General features: G+C 38.2%; 1 protein-coding gene across 1 annotated transcript in view; it reads left to right on the top strand.

The window, feature by feature from the left end:
• The window catches only part of PON3 (paraoxonase 3), a 31,864-nt gene extending 6,957 nt beyond the window's left edge, over window positions 1–24,907 (top strand). The window contains exons 3-9 of the mRNA XM_059933880.1: window positions 6,449–6,504; window positions 10,137–10,302; window positions 14,945–15,071; window positions 19,894–20,094; window positions 21,080–21,161; window positions 21,406–21,534; window positions 23,966–24,907. Coding sequence (XP_059789863.1) covers window positions 6,449–6,504; window positions 10,137–10,302; window positions 14,945–15,071; window positions 19,894–20,094; window positions 21,080–21,161; window positions 21,406–21,534; window positions 23,966–24,124 — 920 coding nt within the window. The 3' untranslated portion in view covers window positions 24,125–24,907. The remainder of the gene's footprint in view (window positions 1–6,448; window positions 6,505–10,136; window positions 10,303–14,944; window positions 15,072–19,893; window positions 20,095–21,079; window positions 21,162–21,405; window positions 21,535–23,965) is intronic.
• The last annotated feature ends 296 nt before the right edge of the window (window positions 24,908–25,203 follow it).

The raw sequence follows: 25,203 nt of genomic DNA, 5'->3' as shown, positions 1-25,203 counted from the left end.
CTTAATGGAAGAGCACGAACATCACATTTTAAGAAGAGCATGTGGGGATTGGTTCAAGATGGCAGAGTAGAAGGACATGCTCTCACTCCCTCCTGCGAGAGCACTGGAATCACATCTAACTGCTGAGCAATCATCCACAGGAAGACACTGGAACTCACCAAAAAAGATACCCCACATCCAAACACAAAGGAGAAGCCGCAATGAGATGGTTGGAGGGGCGCAATCACAATAAAATCAAACCCCATAACTGCTGCGTGGGTGATTCACAAACTGGAGAGCACTTGTACCACAGAAATCCACCCACTGGAGTGAAGGTTCTAAGCCCCATGTCAGGCTTCCCAACCTGGGGGTCCGGCAATGAGAGGAGGAATTCCCAGAGAATCAGACTTTGAAGGCTAGCAGGATTTGATTGCAGGACTTTGACAGGACTGGGGGAAACAGAGACTCCACTCTTGGAAGGCACACACAAAGTAGTGTGTGCATCAGAACCGAGGGGGAAGGAACAGTTACCCCATAGGAGACTGAACCAGACCTACCTGCTAGTGTTGGAGGGTCTCCTACAGAGGTTGGGGTGGCTGTGGCTCACCACGGGGACAAGGACACTGGCAGCAGAAGTTCTGGGAAGTACTCCTTGGTGTGAGGCCTCCCAGAGTCCACCATTAGCCCCACCAAAGAGCCTGTAGGCTCCACTGCTGGGTCGCCTGAGGCCAAACAACCAACAGGGAAGGAACTCAGCCCCACCCATCAGCAGACAAGCGGATTAAAGTTTTACTGAGCTCTGCCCACCAGAGCAACACCCAGCTCTACCCACCACCAATCCCTCCCATCAGGAAACTTCCACAAGCCTCTTAGATAGCCTAATCCACCAGAGGGCAGACAGAAGAAGCAAGAACTACAATCCTGCAGCCTGTGGACCAAAAACCACATTCACAGAAAGATAGAAAAAATGAAAAGGAGAGGACTATGTACCAGATGAAGGAACAAGATAAAACCCCAGAACAACAACTAAATGAAGTGGAGATAGGCAAACTTCCAGAAAAAGAATTCAGAATGATGATAGTGAACATGATCCAGGACCTCAGGAAAGAATGGAGGCAAAGATCGAGAAGATGCAAGAAATGTTTAACAAACACCTAGAAGAATTAAAGAACAAACAAACAGAGATGAACAATACAATAACTGAAATGAAAAATACCCTAAAAGGAATCAATAGCAGAATAAATGAGGCAGAAGAACGGATAAGTGACCTGGAAGACAGAATGGTGGAAATCACTGCCACGAAACAAAATAAAGAAAAAAGAATGAAAAGAAATGAAGACAGCCTAAGAGACCTCTGGAACAGCATTAAACGCACGAACATTCACATTATAGGGGTCCCAAAGGAGAAGAGGGAGAGAAAGGACCCCAGAAAATATTTGAAGAGATTATAGTCCAAAACGTCCCTAACATGGGAAAGGAAATAGCCTCCCAAGTCCAGGAAGTGCAGAGAGTCCCAGGCAGGATAAACCCAAGAAGAAACACACCGAGACACGTAGTAATCAAATTGACAAAAATTAAAGACAAAGAAAAATTATTAAAAGCAGCAAGGGAAAAATGACAAATAACATACAACGGAACTCCCATAACGTTAACAGCTGATTTCTCAGCAGAAACTCTACAAACCAGAAGGGAGTGGCATGATATATTTAAAGTGATGAAAAGGAAGAACCTGCAACCAAGATTACTCTACCCAGCAAGGATCTCATTCAGATTTGATGGAGAAATCAAAAGCTTTACAGACAAGCAAAAGCTAAGAGAATTCAGCACTACCAAACCAGCTCTACAGCAGATTCTAAAGGAACTTCTCTAAGTGGGAAACACAAGAGAAGAAAAGGACCTACAAAAACAAACCCAAAACAATAAAGAAAATGGTAAGAGGAACATACATATCAATCATTACCTTAAATGTGAATGGATTAAATGCTCCAACCAAAAGGCACAGGCTCGCTGAATGGGTAATAAAACAAGACCCATATATATGCTGTCTACAAGAGACCCACTTCAGACCTAGGGACACATACAGACTGAAAGTGAGGGGATGGAAAAAGATATTCCATGCAAATGGAAATCAAAAGAAAGCTGGAGTAGCAATTCTCATATCAGAAAAAATAGACTTTAAAATAAAGACTGTTACAAGAGACAAAGAAGGACACTACATAATGATTAAGGGATCAATCCAAGAAGAAGATATAACAATTGTAAATATATAAGCACCCAACATAGGAGCACCACAATACATAAGGCAAATGCTAACAGCTATAAAAGAGGAAATCGACAGTAACATAATAATAGTGGGGGACTTTAACACCTCACTTACACTAATGGACAGATCATCCAGACACAAAATTAAGGAAACACAAGCTTTAAATGACACAATAGACCAGATATATTTAATTTATATTTATAGGACATTCCATCTGAAAACAGCAGATTACACTTTCTTCTCAAGTGCACATGGAACATTCTCCAGGATAGATCACATCTTGGGTCACAAATCAAGACTTGGCAAATTTAAATCATATCAAGCATCTTTTCCAACCACAATGCTTAAAAGATTAGAAATCAATTACAGGGAAAAAAATGTAAAAAACACAAACACATGGAGGCTAAACACTACATTACTTAATAACCAAGAGATCACTGAAGAAATCAAAGAGGAAATCAAAAAATACCTAGAGACAAATGACAATGAAAACACGACAATCCAAACCCTATGGGATGCAGCAAAAGCAGTTCTAAGAGGGAAGTTTACAGGAATACAATCCTACCTCAAGAAACAAGAAAAATCTCAAATAAATATTCTAACCCTACACCTAAAGGAACTAGAGAAAGAAGAACAAACAAAACCCAAAGTTAGTAGAAGGAAAGAAATCATAAAGATCAGAGCAGAAATAAATGAAGTAGAAACAAACAAAACAACAGCAAAGATCAATAAAACTAAAAGCTGGTTCTTTGAGAAGATAAACAAAATTGATAAACCTTTAGCCAGACTCATCAAGAAAAAGAGGGAGAGGACTCAAATCAATAAAATGAGAAATGAAAAAGGAGAAGTTACAATGGACACCGCAGAAATACAAAGCATCATAAGAGACTATACTACAAGCAACACTATGCCAATAAAATGGACAACCTGGAAGAAATGGACAAATTCTTAAAAAGGTATAACCTCACAAGACTGAACCAGGAAGAAATAGAAAATATGAACAGATCAGTCACAAGTAGTGAAATTGAAACTGTGATTAAAAATCTTCCAACAAACAAAAGTCCAGGACCAGATGGCTTCACAGGTGAATTCTGTCAAACATTTAGAGAATAGCTAACACCCATCCTTCTCAAACTCTACCAGAAAATTGCAGAGGAAGAAACACTCCCAAACTCATTGTATGAGGCCACCATCACCCTGATACCAATATCAGACAAAGATACTACAAAAAAAGAAAATTACAGACCAATATCACTGATGAATATAGATGCAAAAATCCTCAACAAAATACTAGCAAACAAAATCGAACAACACATTAAAATGATCATACACCATGATTAAGTGGGATTTATCCCATGGATGCAAGGATTCTTCAGTGTACTCAAATCAACCAGCGTGATACACCATATTAACAAATTAAAGAATCAAAACCATATGATCATCTCAATAGATGCAGAAAAAGCTTTTGAAAAACTTCAACACTGGTTTATGATAAACAACTCTCCAGAAAGTACGCATAGAGGGAACCTACCTTAACATAATCAAGGCCATATATGACAAACCCACAGCAAACATCATTCTCAATGGTGAAAAACTGAAAGCATTTCCTCTAAGATCAGGAACAAGACAAGAATGTCCACTCTCACCACTATTATTCAACATAGTTTTGGAAGTCCTAGCCACAGCAAGCAGAGAAGAAAAAGAAATAAAAGAATATAAACTGGAAAAGATGACACAAACAGATGGGGAGATATACCATGTTCTTGGATTAGAAGAATCAATATTATGAAAATGACTATACTACCCAAAGCAATCTACAGATTCAATGCAATCCCTATCAAATTACCAATGGCATTTTTTACAGAGCTAGAACAAAAAATCTTAAAATTTGTATGGACACACAAAAGACCCCTAATAGCCAAAGCAATCTTGAGGGAAAAAAACGGAGCTGGAGGAATCAGACTCCCTGACTTCAGACTATACTACAAAGCTAAAGTGATCTAGACAATATGGTACTGGCACAAATACAGAAATATAGATCAATGGAACAGGATAGAAGCCCAGAGATAAACCCACACACCTATGGTCAACTAATCTATGACAAAGGAGGCAAGGTTATACAATGGAGAAAAGACAGTCTCTTCAATAAGCAGTGCTGGGAAAACTGGACAGCTACATGTAAAAGAATGAAATTAGAACACTCCCTAACACCATACACAAAAATAAACTCAAAATGGATTAAAGACCTAAATATAAGACCAGATACTATAAAACTCTTAGAGGAAAACATAGGAAGAACACTCTTTGACATAAATCACAGCAAGATCTTTTTTGACCCACCTCCTAGAGTAATGGAAATAAAAACAAAAACAAACAAATGGGACCTAATGAAACATAAAAGCTTTTGCACAGCAAAGGAAACTATAAACAAGACAAAAAACCAACCCTCAGAATGGGAGAAAATATTTGCAAACAAATCAATGGACAAAGGATTAATCTCCAAAATATATAAACAGCTCATGCAACTCAATATTAAAAAAACAAGCAACCCAATCTAAAAATGCGCAGAAGACCTAAATAGACATTTCTGCAAAGAAGACATACAGATGGCCAAGAGGCACATGAAAAGCTGCTCAACATCACTAATTATTAGAGAAATGCAAATCAAAACTACAATGAGGTATCACCTCACACTGTTTAGAATGGGCATCATCAGAAAATCTACAAACAACAAATGCTGGAGAGGGTATGGAGAAAAGGGAACCCTCTAGCACTATTGGTGAGAATGTAAATTGATACAGCCACTATGGAGAACAGTATGGAGTTTCCTTAAAAAACTAAAAATAGAATTACCTTATGACCCAGCAATCCCACTATTGGGCATATACCCAGAGAAAACCATAATTCGAAAAGACACATGCACCCCAATGTTCATTGCAGCACTGTTTACAGTATCCAGGTCATGGAAGCAACCTAAATGCCCATCGACAGATGAATGGATAAAGAAGATATGGTACATACGTACAAAGGAATATTACTCAGCCATAAAAAGGAATGATATTGGGTCATTTGTAGAGACGTGGATGGACCTAGAGACTGTCATACAGAGTGAAGTAAGTCAGAAAGAGAAAAACAAATATTGTATATTAATGCATATATGTGGAATCTAGAAAAATGGTACAGATAAACAGGTTTGCAAGGCAGAAATAAGAGACACAGATGTAGAGAACAAACGTTTGGACACCAAGGGGGGAAAGTGGGGTGGCGGGGGGGGGGGTGGTGGTGGGATGAATTGGGAGATTAGAATTGACATGTATACACTAATATGTATAAAATAGATAACTAACAAGAACCTGCTGTATAAAAATAAATAAAATTCAAATTAAAAAAAAAAGAAGAGCACGTGGCTTTGATACATCCTGTTTCTACCATATTTGTAAATTACAGTTTACCACACTCAATAACCATTGCCTTCATTTCACCCTCAATGCTGCCTGCTTGGGATCACATTATATGTGGGTCTATCTCTCTACTAGAAGCTACGCAAGCCCCTTTTTCATCCTGTTCTTAGTCATATCTTACTTATCATATGCCTCTTTCCATAGAAAAATGCTTATGACCAGCTCTCAGTGAGAAAAAGATCTGACTAAAATCTTTCAAATTCAATTATTTCCAGTAGTTCATCCTAAGATCTATTGGTTTTATAACAGAGAACAGTTACTCAGTAATTTCCCAATATGATAGGAGAAGGATAGGGTTTTCAGGCCTCAACAAGTTGGAGAGGAGAAATACTTGGCAGAAAGGCCTTTAAGAGAGCTTCCCAGTGAGGCCTTTCCAAATGTTATCACTTGGTCTGTAGATAAGTCTTCTGTGGGGAATAAAGCTGAATCTCTTAGGACATACCCTGAGAGTTTTTATTTAAAGAATAAATCTAGGATATGAATTTATTTTATAGTTATTTGCTTTTTTTCCTCCTGAAAATGGACTTCTAAAAAAAAAAAGAATTTAGTATTTCAAGAGTCTGGCTCAGGTTTTAGTGGAGTGTATCATGCCTGTGGGAGTCCTGAAAGTTAATATAGTTTCCCAAGTAAATAGTTAAACAAGTTAAGGTAGTTTCCAAAAGAAGTTCAAAGTCTTGACTATGTGCGAGATTTACTTTTTAAGCCTTTGTACATGCATCTTTCTGATCCTCTGCTTCTTTTGCAGAAAATGGCTCTGAAGATATTGATATACTTCCTACTGGGCTGGCTTTTATCTCCAGTGTGAGTATTTTCCATGCCCCTCAGATGCTCATGTCAATAGCTGCATGGACAGTACATTAATGTTACCGACTACAGCTGCCAGATGGATCCCTACACATTCATCCCGCCCATGGGTAAACTAGTCAACTAAAAAAGCCAAAATGGGATTCCAGAAGGCTAATTAAGATACCACGGAAATGCCAGTCTTGCCTAACCCTTGGTGGGCAGCTCCCTGTGGGCAGTTATATACCCAGTAGTGTCTCAATAAATGTATATTGAATTCCATTCGATTCCTAGACGAGGCTCCAGATTTGCTCAGCTGTTGTTCATCCTCATCATCACCCTATTGGCTGGGCCTCCGCTTCTGGAAATCATCTTCTCACTAATTAGTATTCCTCTCGTTATGCCTTCCTATGTTTGGAGCTCAGTAAATGTTTGTGGATTGAATGTTAACCATGTTACTCAATTCAAAACCCTGAGCATTTTCCATCTTGGGTACCTTGCCTTTCAAAGAGAAGCTCTTTCAAAGAGGAGTAGGGAAAAACCTGCATTTTATTCTCAATACCACCTTCACAGGTTTGGGATGATGAGGAAGCTATGTGAAGGACTGAATTTCAATAAATTAAAATGTATATGTTGTGAAGATGTTGAAAATTATCATGTACTTATTAAATCAGTTGCATTTGGAACGGGACCTAGGATTTTGAAAAAAGTAGATTGACTACCTTTCCAATGTGAATTCTGATTGCTGGAATTGCATGCTCTAATATTCCATTTTAGCCAATAAAATACTACCAAATAACATAAATTTTTAAAATCTATATCTTTTTGGCCAGAAACAGGGCACATAAAATATTCCTTAATGGCCCCAATTTCTAAATTCTTAAGTATAGTCAGGGTCTCATTTGGATTTTAAATTGCTGCTGCTGGTGGTACATGTGAGGGTGGGAGGGCGGGTGTGAGGGACTTTATTTCTTTAGTTTTCCTCCCAAACCAAAAATAAAACAAAGCTGTCTAGAAAAGCTTTTTCTTTGTTGACTTAAATTACCTATTGTCAATTTAGATTTTCAATGTTATGCCAAATAGACCTCTAAAAATAATTACTTTACAGCTAGGAGATTTCTTTGCTATTAGGAAATAATATTTGTAGTTCCTACTCTATGTTTCTTTTCTATTTTCACTAGAACTAAGTGTACTAAATTCTTGCTATTCAGAAAGTAGAGATTTTCATCACAAATAATTCCATGAGAAATGTTAGCTCTTTTTGCAAAATAACAAACAACTCATTCTTATAGGATAAGGATAATGTTCTTTGCTTATTTTTAATCTTTCTGTACTGCAATAAATTCGAGTCCTTGTTCTTGGTTACCTCCTACTGCCCTTTCTTGCCATCCTAGAACATGTTTGGAAGATGCTGATTTAGAGAGTAATTCTGTGCGATAGAAGAGAAGCAGGAATTCTAACTGGAAATTCTACTTTTGACTTTTTGATAAGAAATAAAGGTTCTACCATAGTGTTAAATGCCACAGAGATACAGATAAGCAAATGTAGAAGGGTTATCAAATAAGACATTTTGGAGACCATTGATATGACCTTTATAGAGGCGTTTCTACATACTGGTAGAAAACTGATTCCAGGGAACTAAGAGTTGGAGCAATTCAAATCAAGGCAACAAGGTCAAGTGATGTTTCCGAGAAATTTGACAGTGAAGGGAAGGTGAGAAAAATGCCTGTTTGAAGTAATAAAGTTGGAAAAGATTTGTTTCAAGGAAGGAGAAATGAGCAATTTTTCAGGCAAAAGAAGGGGGCATTGGTGAAGAATGAGTGGTGAAACAAGAGAGAGAAGATGTGATTTCTAAAGACAGGCCCTAGGGAACAGGGAACGAAATAAACAGGTGTTGGAGTTAACTTAAGAACAGAAGAAAGATACTCTTTCCTTAAGAAAAGGGAGAAAGGACGAGAATTGGTAAAACTGAAGAATTACTGAGACAGAAAGGAGGGAATCAGAGGAAATTCATGTTGAATGGCAAGGATTTTTTTCAGAGAAATAGCAGGTAAAGTTATCCATTGAGAATAGGAGAAGATGGTGTGGACTCCTGAAGATAATGAAATAAATTTCGAATTGATACTTGGAATATGCAATAGATTACCTACTAGAATGAACACAAATATTGATAAATAGTATTCAATGTCTGGTTGAAGTTGGGATGTAATGTTTTTCAACCTGATTTTAGACTAGCCCTATACAGTATAAGAGCTAGAACAGGGCAAAGAGACTTGGCAAAGAATTTGATAAGGAAGCAGTAAGCAAAGAGTGAGGCTTCCTTGGAAGACGGGCTCTTGACTGATGATGGCAGATTCGAGCTCTGGAAGCAGAAGTTTGTGGCTAGGGACATGCCAATCTCTCCTCTAGGTGTGGTGACTTAAGGAGAAGGAATGATAGAGGGAATAGACCTTCCACTGATGGGCTTCAGTGGCCAGTATTGTCTGGGGAAAGCTAGATTTCCTATAAGATTTAAGCATAGAAGAACTGTTCTAAGAAAAGCTTGAAGATATAGGTGGGGTTGTTTGAAACTGAAGATTGACTACCCCAGGGGGTGGGGGGGGGGAGGGAGGGACAGTGGAAGGGCCAAGAATAGTATAATTGTAAGTAAGAGAGAGAGTGTGTGTGTGTGTGTGTGTGTTGTGTGTGTGTGTAAGAAAGGAAGGGGAGAGGGAGAGCAAGGGAGAAGGTAGAGTAGGAAGAAGGAAGAAGGAGGGAGAGAGAGAGAGAAGGAAAGAATTTAAACTGATTATAAGTGGAAGTGAGGGTACAAGAAAAGATACAATATTGTTGATGTTGATATACATCAGAGTGATGGGGGAAGGATACAGGGAGGAAGTGGGCTGAGTTTTGTATTTGGTATAGAATAAACCAACCCCAAGTTTTGACACAATGACCTGGGATGCAGCAAAGGCCCAATACATTCAGGATGCCTATTATTGGTTGATAAACACCTGGTTCTTCCAGGAGAAAGAGCCACTGTCCAAGTTACTGGAGTGAACTTTTTACAATATTTGGAGGAAAGGATTCACATCCAAATCTTTGGACATATCTGTAGGAACAAAATAGGTCAGAAATAGTAAACTGTATGAAACTGGTTCCCCTATGTTAATTCTTGGCTGATTATTCTCTTTGTCATTACATAATATAATGGATGTAGGATGAGAGCAGTGCAATAAACCCATACACCCCTTCTCTCTACTTTGAGGAGCGTTCATTATATATAGAATAGGACTAGAAAGAACCTTCGCAATTAAACATTTTAATTTCCTCATATTATAAATGAGAAACCTGTAGTACAGGCAGGTCAAGGGACTCAAACAAAGTAATACAGCTTAGTCTCTTGCATTATGCTTTTTGGTCTAACTCCTTCTCTATATATTAAAAATTGAACATAGGTTCTTCCCATATTCCCATTTGCAATGGCTTAGATGACATTGGTAATCCCTCAGATCAGATAATGGCAATACCTGACAGTGTGAAAAATCCCAGAAATCTAAAAGGAATTTAGAGCTTTGAACATTTTTGTTAGGCCTTGAGATTTTAGCTTCCATGTGAAAACGTTGCTTTGATATGTGTATATGTGCATACTTATTCTCTATATTTTAAAGGGATTAAAATATCCAGGCATGCCAAACTTTGCACCAGATGAGCCAGGACAAATCTTCTTGATGGATTTAAATGAGCAAAACCCAAGGGTCCAGGCACTAAACATCAGTGATGGTTTTGACAAAGCATCATTTAATCCACATGGGATCAGTACTTTCATCGACAAAGGTAAAGCTTGAATGCTTAAGAATAAGGGGAAAATGAGGGAAATACAAACCACTCATCTTCAACTATTCAACATGTATGTGAAAGGAGGGAAGATGCTATTTTACCATGAAGATGTATATTTATAAGATAATAAATATGTATCAAAACATTTTTTAAAGTCATGTTGAAGAAGGGGAGACTAGACTGTGGTCACACCCTCTTTCTCCTACCCCCTTTTCTTCTCATCTGACCATCAAAACCAGTTGGGATATTGTTCTCAGAAATCTAACATATAAACTAAAGGCCCTTTGAAAATAATCTCGTCACATTTATAAAGCAACATAAAAGAAAACAATGGATGAATTAGACATTGTTAAAATTAAAAACTTCAAAAGACACCATCAAGGAAGTGAAAAAACAACCTAAAGCATAAGAGAAAAAGATTGCAAATCAGATATCTGATGAGGCTTATATCCAGAATATATAATTTTTATATCTCAACAACAAAAAGACAAATACCCAGTTAAAAAATGGACAAAGGATCTCAGTATATCTTTCCAAAGAGATACACAAATGGCCAATAAACACATGAAAAGATACTCAGTATCCTTAGTCATTAGGGAAATGCAAATCAAAACCATCATGAGATACCACTTCACACCCATAGGGTGGCTATAATTAAAAAAAGACAGACAGTAACAAACATTGGCAAGGATATAGGGAAACTGGCATCCTCACACTTTGCTGGTGGGATTGAGTGCAGTCACTTTTGAATGCAGTTTGACAGTTCCCCAAAATGTTAAAGGTAGATCTACTATATGATGCAGAAACTCTACTCCTTGGCACATACCTAAGAGAACTGAAAACATAGGTCTATACGAAAACTTACACACATATATTCATAGCAACATTACTCCTAATACTCAAAAGGTGAAAATAATCCAAATTCCTATGAAATGTTGAATGCATAACCAAAAGGTGGTATGTTTATACAATGGAATATTATTCGGCAATAAAAAGAAATGAAGTATTGATGAATGCTATAACATGGATGAACCTTGTAAACATTATCCTAAGTGAAAGAATTCAATCACTAAATGCCACATATTGTATGATTCCATTTATATTAAATGTGCAGAATAGGCAAATTTATAGAGACAAAAATTAGATTAGTGGTTGGCAGGGACTTGGGGGGGGCGGGGAATGGGGAGTGACAGCCAATGGATATGGGGTTTCTTTTTGGGGTGATGAAAATATTCTGGAACTAGATAGTGGTTTTGGTTGCACAACTCTGTGAATACACTAAAAACCACTAAACTATACATTTTGAAAGTGTGAGTTTAATGGCAAGTGAACTATATCTCAAAAAAGCTATTGGAGAAAACAAAGCATAGTTATGAATACATTGTATACACTTTAAAACAATAATTTCCAATATTATTTTTTACTTTAGTTTATAATTCCAGACTAACTTAATTTTTAAATATTTGTGGGTCCACAGATCATGTAGAAGATAAGGAGAATGAAACCTCACTAGTAGTAACTATTAACACGTGAAGGGAAGGCCAAATGGAAGTGTTGCAAATCAAAAATTTTAAATAAGTGGTGTTTTAATTCTTCCAAATACATACTGAAGTTACAATGCATTGTTAATTGTGAAGTTAAATTTGCTAGAGTGATTTAAATGAATAAAAAAATGACTAATAATTATCTCAATCCACTTATCCAACTGATCAATGTTTCATTCTTTCATCTGCACCAGCAGAGACTTGTTCATTTTTAAACGAATGGGTACCTTTTAAAATGCTTGAATACTATTTTACTAAGTAGGTTAAATATTCCCCTGAAATCTAATATATGATGTTTACTTGCCTAGCAAGCCCTTCTTTAAAAGATAATTGTACCTAACAATTTTATATTGCTTTACAGTTTATAAAGCACTTTATATATATTTTATTCCTCAAAATAAAACCCTGGGCCCAACCTTGACTCTTCCCCTCTCCCTGCTGCATTCAGTCAACTAGTTACAAAGTTCTGTCCAATTTAACCCTCACATATCTCTCCAAATGCTGACCTCTCCCCATCCTCACTGCACCATCCCAGTCCAAGTCCCCAACATGTCTATCCTAGATTCTGCAGTGGCCCCTGATTGCACTTTCCCTCTTATACCAACTCAAGCCGTTTTTATAAGCAAGCATTATTTTTTATACAAATCTGATCATGTCACTCCCTTCTGAAAATTCACCATATTGTTCCTGTCACTCTGAAGATAAACCCCAAATCTCCAGAATGGTTTCCTAGGCGCTACCCCTACATATTCTGGCATCTGGGTGCTCTCTCCAGCCTCAGTGGACACCACTGGCTCCCTGACTCTCTGGACTAGTCACACTGGATTTCCTTTAGTCCTGCAGAATGCTGCATGCCTCAGGGCCTTTGCATCTGTAATTCCCTCTGCCTGGAATGTCTTTCCACTTATTTCTGGCTTATTCTTCTTCATCATTCAGGCCTCAGCTTAAATGTCACCTTCTCAGGGAAGCCTTCCTATCATCTTATTTCAGGCTGTGAACCTTGCTATATTTCTTCTCAATGAACTTCTTCTTTTAGCACTCATCAAAATGGTAATTAATGCTTTTTATTAATGTTAAAAGATAACAACCTTCTTTCCCTCTCCCACTATTGCTCTATAGTGGGCTCCTTCTCATCTCTAGATCCAAGCTTAACTGTCACTTTTCAAGTGGGTGCAACTGTCTGAAGAAGGCATATCTCCCCACTCCCATATTCTTTTATTTACTAATTATTTCCTCCCTGTTTTCTTCTCTAGAATGTAACCATCATAAAAGCATATGTGACTTGTTCATTGCCGGATTCCCAGAGTCTAGAACAGTGTCTGCAGCATGTTAGGTGCTCTGTGAACCTGTGTTAAATGAATAAATGAATGAACCCTATGAGTCAGGCAGGGCAGATATTGATAGTTTTATAGATGGAGAAATGGGAGTTTAGAGACATGCAGTAAAGTGTGACTTCACTTCTGTCATTAGTAAATGGCAATTCCAGAAGTAGAACCCAGATGGTCTTACTTCTAATCCTATGTCCTTAATTCAGGTGAAATTTGGGCTCCTGGCTCTATTTAAATAATTTGAGAGTCATCACTTTTTTGCCTGACACCCAGCTAGACATATGATGCTTCATTGGAGAAGGTGTAATGAGTCATCAGATTAACCTGGAGCTATTTTATTCCATGGAATAGTGTTAGAGGTGGGTTGTGTTTTTTTAAGGGAGGAAGGGGAGGTAAGGGTTGGTTTTGGTTTGTTTTTGCTTTTTTTTTTTTTTAAGATGGGACCAGTTTACAGATTAATCCTCAGGCATATAATCAGGCTTTCAGAAGTTAAGTATGTTATGATTGACAACTTATTTTATTTGTTAGTGACCTCCCTTAATTATGTATTTAATTCATAAGGCCAAAACATTACACATAAATTGGCATGAATGAGAAGACAGAAAACAAAAGTCTTCTCACCAAGCATCTCTTATATGAAAAGAGGCCTTAAGAAGGGGGTAAAGCCAGGGCAGCAATGTATTTTTCATGCTGTGTCCAGCAAGAGTGTCTTGTCGAAGGGCCATGTGAGGGCTAAATGCTATTCAGGTTCTGCTTGCCAAGTCCCTGGAACAGAGTTGCCATGCCCTGGAACAGAGTTGGGTCAGACAAAAAGAAAGATTCATCTGTGAGGGAGCACTTTTCCTTAATTCAGGTAAAGGTGCCCATGTGGTTCAGGGGCCCTGAGTATAAGCCCCACATCTCAGGGCTCTGGCTTGCTCCGCTGCATGATTGGAAACCCCATCAAGAAAGGAACTGGGGAGATGAACGCAGATCAAATCCTGAATGGGAGCATGGGCCCAGGCTCTTTCAAACTCGAGAGTTCATCTGACTTAGAACTCCTGATAAGTCAGAAAACAGTACTCTGAGAAGCTAGAGTACTACCCCCAATCCTGTTCACAGCAGTTCACATTACGGTATGAGAACAGATAGGTGAACATTCCTGAGGTTGGTTATACCTAAAATTGGCTAATCTATTTTCTTCTACATTCGTATTTACATTCCACGTCTACTGGGTTCATGAATAACTAAATATCATTACTGCAACCTCAGGTAGGTGACTTGTGTCAGGAGTTCATTCTCTCTCTGGGAAATGTTTATTTTAAAATATTTAGACAGGCCTGACTCTTCTTGAACGTGTGTTGCAATGTAGGCAGTTCTCACAGAAAAGAATTCTCAGCAAAGCTTTGCTTGCTTGTACCCACTTCTCTTGTTGATGGGCCACCTTGGGAAACCGCATCCGTGTTTATGCACCACTGTAATTCTGCATCTTCCTGTTAGAGAGGGTGTGCAGGTGAGGCTGAAGGGAGCACTGCAGAAACATCTGGGCTTGGCTTTGCCACTGGGTGGTGATGAAATTGCTGACAAGTCATTAACCTTCTGAGTGTCAGTTTCTTCAATAAAATGAAGATTCTGGCATTTGTTTGACTTACCTATCAGATGGGTTGCGAGGATCAAACGCAAGATGTATAAGAAAAATCCTTGGACATGATCAAGTTCTACACTAGGTGTAATAATAGTTGCAACAGAAGCAAACTTCTTGGAAATTATGTCTTTTTTCCACTTTAGACCAAATTGTTTATCTTTATGTTGTGAATCATCCCCACATGGAGTCCACTGTGGAGATATTTAAATTTGAGGAACAGCAACGTTCTTTGGTACACCTAAAAACTATAAAACACGAACTTCTCAAAAGGTACGGAATTAAAGTATTCAATTTGCGCCTCTGCTGTGTGCTTTGTTTTCTTTAGTTCACATCCTTTGTTAAACTTTTGTTTTGAAGCTTTTTCTTCTAAAGCTTTCTAAAGGTTCTCATGGTGACATTGCCCAGCACCTCACTAGAAATTGCTGTATTCGGTATTGAGTATCTTTATATTCTCCAACTTTTTGAAAGCATTTTAATCCTATAAAGTTGCTCTAATTCCATCCTCCATAACACAACAGCACAGAACCTGCTATTGGGCTCTTTAAACACCCACACCCTTTAGTTGTCCTGGTAGGTTGTATTCTGAAAGCCATACCCATTGGGTGTTATAACCAGCCTCCAGAAGGACCATTCCTTTGTTCAATCAAAGTTTTAAAGTAACATTTGAAAAAAGGCCTGTAGGCATATATAAAAATTCACATTTATTAAGTATTGACTATGTGCCAGGCACTGTGCCAAAATCCCTAATTCCCTTTCACTCTCACAACTGCCTTTAGTAATAGGCATGAGTAAACAGAGACTTAGAGCAGTTTGGGGTAAGTTACGTACCCAAATTACATAATTTGTAAGTGGTAGAACTAGGGTGTAAACCTTGACCCATCTGAATTCAAAGCTGGGCTCTTAATCACTGTGGTGAACATCTTTGAGAAAAATTGTAAGTTTTTTACTGGCTACGTTGCCTGTTTCAAGCCTGTAACGAACAATGAAGAATCTTTTATAAAATGGATTCAATGCTGAAAGACTGGTTCTAAAACTGTAGAGGTTAATCTTTCCATGAGGTAGAAGAGTAGGGAAAGAAAAGGAAGGAAGTTCATCTTCTCTCCTTTGCTCTCTTTCTCAACAACACATTTGGATTTCTCCCCATAGAATTTGGGGGCAACAAAAGGAGAGGCAGAAGAAGTAAGAGAACTTGAAGTTGTTGACTTTTCCCATGATGCACTGTGCTGGGTTCTGAGGCACAGTGGGGACCAGGACTGCCACTGCTGGGTGACTGAGAAACTGTGGACAAGTCACTTAACCTGTGCTTCAGTTTTCCTCAGCAAAATGGGGATTCCCTCATAGGCCTGACTTACCTACCAGGTGATTGTGAGGGTCAAATGCAATAACATCACCTTGTGGGAAGAGTGCATCAGAAAGCATAGCCTGAGGGAAAACTCAAGACACAACTCTTTGGTTAGGGAGTACCAGCCCAGGATGCAGAAGTCAGACACCAGCCTGAGGCAGGGAAAGTGGAGTGTTATGGGTTGAATTGTGTCTCCTCAAAAAGATAAGTTGAAATTTTAACCCCTGATACCCCAGAACATGACCTTATGTGGAAATAGGATCCTTACAGATGTAATTAGTTAAGATGAGGCTGTATTAGAGCTGAGTGTGCCCTTAATCCAATATGATGGATGTCCTTATAAGAAGACAGACGGACACACAGGGAGAATGCATGTGAAGATGGAAAGTGAGATTGGAGTGATGCATCTACAAGCCAAGGAATGCCTGAGGCTACCAGAAGCTAGAAGAGGCAAGGAAGGATCCACCAGTAGAAGCTTCAGAGGGAGCATGGCTCTGTCAACAATTTGATTTCAGACTTCTGGCCTCCAGAACTATGAGACAGTAAATTTGTGTTGTCTTAAGCCACCCAGTTTGTGGTACTTTGTTACAGCAGCACCAGGAAACTCATATGGGAGAGAGTCTATAGCAAATGCATTGTTAAGCCAGCTACTGCTAAGTGCAACTGACTGCTTGAAATCATGGGATTGCCCTCCAGTAAGCAACATAAACCTCATTTCAAGACAATCTGGCCAAGATAAGAAAGGAAGAGGAGTTTATCCACTCCCCCACCATCTCTCAGTAGTCAGAGGTTTGCCTCAAGGGGTGTTAATTCCTGCACATACCTTTTTACCCATGTGCAAGGCAAGTCTGGTGATATCCTGTGCTTTGAATTTGACACAGAAGCCTGGAAATGGGAGTAAGAGGCCTATAACAGACATGAGGTAAGGCGCTATAAGGGTACACTGTGGAAAGTCTGTCAGATCCTATGCAGAGCTGGTTGAAATAGTGCCAGCTGGAATAGGGCAGGTGCGGCTTTGAGGATCTAAAGAGGACCTTGAGAGGTACCCTGATAAAGGCATACCCAAGCATTTCAAAGGGTAGAACAAGGTGCTATGGAACAAATTATGAGGGAATTTAACTTAATCTATGGTGTTAATACTTTTTGGAAGAAGGACTGCGCAAGCTGAGACCTAAAAGACAAGTAGCCCAATAACATTGGGAAAGTCATTGTACAACAAAACCTCAAAGTATTTCCTGATTCATCCAAATTTTTCTTTCCTAAATTTAATGTAAACTTGTATGGATATAACTGAATCACTTTGCTGTACACCTGTAACTAACACATCATTGTTAATCAACTATACTCCAATATAGAATAAAAATTTTTTTAAATCATAAATGCCACTAGAAAGGGTGGCACATTAACTTTATTGACAATATTGTGTATTTTACAAAACTGCTGAGTAAAGAAGCTTCACACACACACACACACACACACAGGTTCAATCTTTTTTTTTTTTACATTTTTTTCTAGTCATCATCTCTTTTTTTCTTTTCCAAAATAGAAATGATTGTTTTAATTGTTGTAAGAGTGAGACTTGGTTCATTTAAAAATTTCAGTGGTATTGAAGAACATAAATTAGAAAGAATAACACTCATAATCCCACCTATGCAGAGAAAATATAAAGGTCAGGATGAACTGGATCTTGCTACAATAATAGAAAAGAAAAACCCTAGCATCTTTAATGGCTCAAACCCACAAAGTTTTGTTTTGTTTTCATACTCATGCTACATATCCAATGTAGGTGATTCAGGGAGTCAGTTTTATGGTGTCCTCATTTAGAACCCTAAGAGAGGACCACACTCTCATTTATCAGAAAAGTTGCTGGTTACTGTGGAAGAGTGAGGGAAGCATGGTGGATCTTGTACTGCCTCTTAAAGTCTCCCATCTCGGAAGCTACATACATTACTTCAGTTTTTTTTTTTTTTAACATCTTTATTGGGGTATAATTGCCTTACAGTTGTGTGTTAGTTTCTGCTTTATAACAAAGTGAATCAGCTATACATATACACATATCCCCATATCTCCTCCCTCTTGCGCCTCCCTCCCACCCCTCTAGGAGGACACAAAGCACCGAGCTGATCTCCCTGACCAGCTCTTTATTGGCAACCTGCTCATGAGGTGGACAGATCAGAGCTTAAAGATTTTTTTCAAAATTAGGGGAATATGGTGGAGCTGCATATTAACAACAGTGGGAAATTACCCAATTTTGGGTTCGTTGTGTTTGATGATTCTGAGCCTGTTCAGAAGGTGCTTAGCCACAGGCCCATCATGTTCAGAGGTGAGGTCCATCTGAATGTGGAAGAAAAGAAGACTCGAGCCGCCCAGGAAGGGGACTGCCGAGATAACCACCTGCAGGGACCTGGAGGCCCTCGAGGTGGGCTGGGTGGTGGGATGAGAGGCCCACCCTGCGGAGGCATGGTGCAGAAACCAGGATTTGCAGTGGGAAGGGGCAGTGCTCCAAGGCAGTGAATTGCTCTTCACCGATCTTCAGGCAGCAGTACAAACCCTAGCACAGAACGGTGAATTTCTTCAGCCAACCTTTGGTATCTTGGAATCTGATCCTAGTCTATCATAAACTGCTTAAGTTTGTACAATTTCACTTTTTGTGTTAATGGTGTGTGCTCCTTACCCGCCCCCTCCCCCCATTTTAGTCCTTCACTTCCAATTTTGTGGAATGATATTTTAGGAAAAATGGATTTTTAAAGAAGAAAAAAAAAAAGACTGCATTTCCCTGCTTTACTTGCATATACAGACTGGATTTTTTTTTAACAGTTTCCCCAAAGGAATGTTTCTTGCTTATTACTGCCATTTGGTATGTTTCGTTCATTGGAATATTTCTTACTTATTTTCTACATGTTTCAAAATCCTGGGAGAATTACAGGATTTGATAAACATTTTGAAGGCAGGAAAAACCCAAATTGTCTCTTCTTTGAGAGTCAGGACTACCTTCTGGTGCGGAAAAATTGCCATTGGAAAAATTGACAATTTAGATTCTCTCTGGTATGGTTAAAAACTGAATAAAAGGTGTTAGTGGAGTTTTTCTTTGGATACGCGATCACCAAACAGTTCCAAAACCTACTGTTTTTACCACTGAAATTTAAATTGTGAGATAGGTTTTAAATGTCTAGAATGCAACTGATAAGCTTTTCTGGAACTGTTAGATTTTTTTTTTGAAGTAGAGTTTTTTCATGTTTAATTTGTATTTGTAAAAAAAGAAAAAAAAATTTTTTAAATCTGAGTAACACAAAACCAGAGCAAAACTGTTGTGCCTTCTATTTATCTTTGATTCCAGTCTTGGCAATTGTTTAAAGAAAAATAATAATAATTTTAAAAAACCTAGATTTGTTCTATCAGGTTCAGAGTATGTTGGGAATTATAGAATCCCTCTTTCACCTGTAAAAAAAAAAAACAAAACAGTCGCAAGTCAACAGATTTAGATTTGAGGTTTATTTGTATACTTGTCTGTTTTTGCTGATTTCTGTGGAAGGGAGGAGTGAGAAAATAATAAATGGCTAAAAGAAAATCCATCAGGGCAATGAAAAGTCATGTACTTTCTGTGGAATCCTTTAATCCATACTAGTTCATGTATACTTTTTCAAACTGATGAATTTATTGGTCTTTGAGATTTAGTGATTTTAAATAGCCCATGGGGTTTTTTCTTTTCCTCTCTCGTCTCTTTCCTTTTTTTTTTCTTCTTCATTTTAGTGTGAATGACATTGTGGTTCTCGGAGCGGAACAGTTCTATGCCACGAGAGACCACTATTTTACCAACTTCTTCTTGGCACTATTAGAGATGGTCATGGATCTTCGCTGGACTTACATTCTTTTCTACAGTCCAAGAGAGGTTAAAGTGGTCGCCAAAGGATTTAGTTCTGCCAATGGGATCACCATGTCACCAGACAAGAAGTAAGCTCTTTTAAAAATTCCAACCCTTTACCCTTGACATTTTCATGGATTCCTTCCCTGAAGAAGTGCTTACTTCCTGAGGCTTAAGTAGTCAATACATGTGTGGAGGGATCCAGCGTGGCCAGGGTTCACAATAAATGTGTGATCTTAAGCCAACCATTGCTCTCTTGCACTTTAGGGTCCCCCAACAAAATGAGGGATTTTGACTCAAGGATATGAGGTACTTGTTCCAAATTCTTATGTGACTAAAAAAGAGTATAAATGCATGATTCCTCTGCCCCTTATGAGGCTAGAAGGTCTTTAATCACTTATACTAAGTTCAGTTACCCAAAAGTTCTTATTGGAGAGGGAGACCCAACTTAGATTGGGCATTGGGATTGTATACGTTTCAGACTTACTGTTATACTACAACAGAATTTTCTATAAGAAGACATTATTTTATGCAGCATAAAATTTTATGAGAAACACTCTTTTAAAGTGTTTTTAAAATGGAAGGTTATTTAAGAAGAGTACCATGAATATTAAATGTAAAGGTGAGATAATAAATAGAGATGATCCCTGTGGAAAACAGCGCTAAGTATTCTTCCTCTTTTTAAAAATAATTGTGATTGAGTTTCATGATCATCTGCTACTTCTTTTCAAGCACGAGTTTCTGGAAGTATAGGCTCTATTGGACTTATGAGAGGTCCACTTACCTCCATTCAATTTAAAGAATAAAGTGTGACTCCTAACTGATGAGACTGAGCCTATATGTCATCTAGAAACACCAATTCCATTACCTTATGGTCATATCTCATATTCAACGCTTACTTAAAGCACTTCAAGAGTATTAAAAATACCAGTCCATTATCTTTTACTGTGGTTTAGAAAGGCATTGTAGTGGCACTTTGAGCTATTGTGAATTTGTATACTTCTTCTCCAAAATAAAAGTTAGTATCATCTCTCATTACTACTTGCTTAAATGTAAATGTTACTTACTTCAAAGGTATATCTATGTAGCTGATGTATTGGATAAGAACATTCATGTAATGAAAAAACATGACAACTGGGATTTAACTCAACTCAAGGTAAAAGTGCCCTGTCTTCCCACACAACATGTTCTATTACATTAGCTCCCAAGCTTGACCTCGGAATGTGCTCCCTGAATGAAGGAAATGAGACTATTTTAGAAGAACGTTGGTGAGATTATGCTTGCACTTCTAAAATTCAGTAGCAAAAATCTAATTTCAGGATCCAGAAGGAGCTGGTGGGAGGGAGGAGGTAGGGAAGAAAGTCAAAACAATGTCTTCACTACTTCCTCTTTGTTGGAAGGTAATCCAGTTGGGCACCTTAGTGGATAACTTAACTGTTGATCCTGACACGGGAGATATTTTGGCAGGATGCCATCCTAATGCCATCAAGCTGCTGATGTATAATACTGAGGATCCTCCAGGGTCAGAAGTAAGTTCTTATACTTCTCTAAGCTCACGGGAAAAGCGGCAAGAACAAACAATTTGTTGAGGTGACTTGGGAGAAGTTAGCAGGTCATATGTGATGTTCCAGAACTGAACAAATTCTGCATATGGAAAGAGTAAAGATTTGGGGCAGGATGGGGAGATACAGCCCATTAACCCCTTCAAGTCACCTGGTGACAGTTTAACATCAGTGCTAAACAGCATATCCCATCCTTGCAAAGGCTGTACTTGCTATTGAGAATCATGGGAAAATATGAGCTTGATTATTCATATTGACCCAGATTCCCATATCATAGTTCCAATCAGGATGTAGGCTCTGAGCAGGCCCTAAAGTTAGGCAAAGGGAAAGTCATATATGGAAACATCTTTCATACTGCCCAACAGGAAGCTCACATGAAAGGGTTTAAACGACTGTAGTCTCATAAAAAAATTAGATTTTGCCTGCAGGTTCTATTATATATGATAGTGTTGAAGAATGTCTCATTTTAAAGATGTTATTTTAAATATCTTCTAAAATAATATCATATGCCATTGAATTTTATATGGCATTAGAAACAATAGCATAAAGCATTGCAATTTCTATAGCATTGAGCTTAAGAATAAAAAAATCTCTAGTGAATTTAAATACAGGTATAAATTCTTGGCACACATACTATGAGAGATTTATTCACAAAAATTTATTGAGCACTTATAATGTACTAGACTTTGTTCTAATGCTTAGAAAATAATCAGAAAACAAAACATACAAAGATCCCTGCTGTTAGGGAGGGAGAAAGACAATGAACAATAAGCATAAGAAATAAGTAAATTAGTAAGTTTGAAAATGGTAAGTTCTATGGGAAGAAAAAGCATAACAGTAAAAGGGATCAGGATTACTAAACAGAGGAATGGCAGGTCTTATTAAATATGGAGACTAGGCTATGCCTCATTGAGAAGGTAAGGTTTGAACAAAGAGAATGTTTGAATCTAGGTTTGGGGAGTTGGGAAATTGAGACTCAAATCCCACCCTGGTAATTGGCCCAGTGGGTAAAGTAGAACGTACAGTTATTCTGCTTCCAATATTGCTATTCTTTAGTTTAAAAAAAAAAAAAAAAAAATTTGTTTCTTTTATTAACATATTAGTCACAACTTTCTTTGTTTTGTTTTTGGCTCTGCTGCATGGCTTGTGGGATCTTAGTTCCCTGACCAGGGATTGAACCCATGTCCTCGCCAGTGAAAGCACGGAGTCCTAACCACTGGACTGCCAGAGAATTCCCTAGTCAACAATTTCTTGACAAAAAACAACAACAACCAAAAAAAAAACAAAACAAAACACCCCAAAACATCAAAAAAATATAAAAAGAAACAAAAGTCCAGCCTGAGATTAGAACCTGAAGAATTGTTACCCTAAGCTACCCTGGCCTCAGATATATGCCCCCCAAAGTGATACATATAGCTTTTCTACAAATGCCCAACAACAATGTCTGCTTTAAGAGAATGAAAATACGACCCATAGAATGATATGAAAATTGTTTAGACTCTTTTTCATGTCTCCATTTTCAAGTTTAATCATTTGTTTATTTTAGATAAGACTTCTTTCTTCACAATCACTGACACCCTTTATTTTTGGTGGGGGCTAATGTTTTCTACATTCCAGCTTGAGTATTTCCATGTAACAAACCTGAGATAAAGTTGTAGGATCTTCCTCAAGATAAAACAAGAACAAAAACAAAAAAAACTAAATTCTATTTTAATAAGAGATGTTGATATAGACTCATGACTCATGAAATCCTAATCCTAAATTAAATCCTAATTTAATTCACATCATGTCCTATTTGAGTGAACTTCATCCAGGCTATTTGGAAACCTGAGCACTTACGTATTTACTGATGAGCAAACTAAACTGTGTAAATCCTGAGGATCAATAACAGTACTAGGCAGTGATGTGTCAGATCGAATTCCAAAGTATGCATTCTTTATGCTTCCTTGAGGGAGGGGTCCAGCTGTGAAAACTACCATCTACTGGTTCTGGGTTGTGTTGGCTGGCTAACTGGTTGTCCCTTCATTATCTTGTCCCATGTTTCCCTCCTCATCCTGTATGCCCAGTCAAAGGCAAGAACCTTTCCACAGAGGGAGCAACAAGATTAGATAAGAGCATTCACGGTTCTTACCTCTCTCTATAAAGTCCGAACTATCAAAATTGTGTGGACCATCTGTTGAGGAATTTGGCTAATGTGAGATCACTAGTCCACCTGACTGACTAGATATCGTTAGGACACTGATACTTTCATCAGAAGAAGAAAAAGAAAAGATTGAAGATGTACGGATTTTAGCTTACTGATTTCTGAGAAACATATTACTCCTGGAGTATTTGGGAAGGAAAACATCTCTGATGGCTGTTTGTTCATACTCTACTAATGAATGATCTTTCTTGACAGGTACTTCGCATCCAGAATGCTTTGTCTGAGAAGCCCAGGATAAGCACTGAGTATGCCAACAATGGCTCAATGCTTCAGGGCAGCTCTGTGGCTTCTGTGTACCAGGGGAAGCTTCTCATAGGCACCGTATTTCACAAAGCTCTGTACTGTGTGCTCTAGAGTCCAGATATTCCAAAAAGTCTACATGTTTGGTAAAAGTAAACCCTTAATTATATGATAACTCGAACTATAAGTAAATGACAATAAAAATAACTAAATAATAAATTTTTATTGGACACACCAATAAAAATGTGTCCGGCTTTTCTCATGGATAGAAGAAGCAGAGAGATTACGTAATATTCACCTAACTGCAAGTCAAGATAGTGACAGTCCAACAAGAGACTAAACCTCTTAATTCTTTTTATCTACCACCCCCAATATTCTTTCTACAGTAAAATGAGTGAGCTGTGGTAAGTGAGGTGTCCAGCTCACCTAGGGCTCCTTGGTAACTGTGTGGCAAAATTAACCTCCTGCAACTGTGATGTTCTGAGCCTCCTGCAGTCCAGACCAGGAGAAAAGCTAATGTTCAAATATTTACAATTCCCCCTCTCTTCCCTCAATTGCACAAGGCACAAGCTGCCAATCAAGTGCCCAGCCCATGGATAAAAGCAAGAGTTGGCATCATGTGACTGCCCAAATTCCTCCTTGAACTTGCATTCTCCCAATGTAGACACAGGAAATCAGATTCTGGAAAATCTGACAAAGACAGACCACACTGCCTACTTCAAGGCAGGGCAGAGCTAATCTGATCTTTGTAACAGGTCTTTATTTGTAGTGCTATCTGTATCTGAAGCGTTGTAATCAGCTTGGCTCTGAACCAGGAGATGGGGCCTCAGGACTGTTATCCTCATCTGCTTTAAACATGCTCTTCTGGTTGATTCAATAAACACTTATTAAGCAACATTCCATAGACCTGGCCCTAAAGAATCTGAAATAAATAACAGTATTGTATTGAAATCTTATCTTAAGGACCAAGTCAACCTTAGTTTGATGAGAATGAATAAAAGTGTCCCTTTCTTGGTCAAAAACCAGGACAACCTTTAGGAAATCATTAACGGGACTTAGTATACACAAGCACTCCAACCCCTTCCTTTTTTGTGACTTTTGCTGGGGAGTGGTTGGTTGATTTTTTTTTTTTCTCTCTGGGGATGGGGTGTTGGGGTGACCTTTTTATTTCCTAAGTCATTTTGCTCAATTAG

Source organism: Balaenoptera ricei, chromosome 9, assembly GCF_028023285.1.
Source record: "Balaenoptera ricei isolate mBalRic1 chromosome 9, mBalRic1.hap2, whole genome shotgun sequence".
Lineage (NCBI taxonomy): Eukaryota > Metazoa > Chordata > Mammalia > Artiodactyla > Balaenopteridae > Balaenoptera > Balaenoptera ricei.
This window is presented reverse-complemented; position numbering and strand designations above follow the sequence as displayed.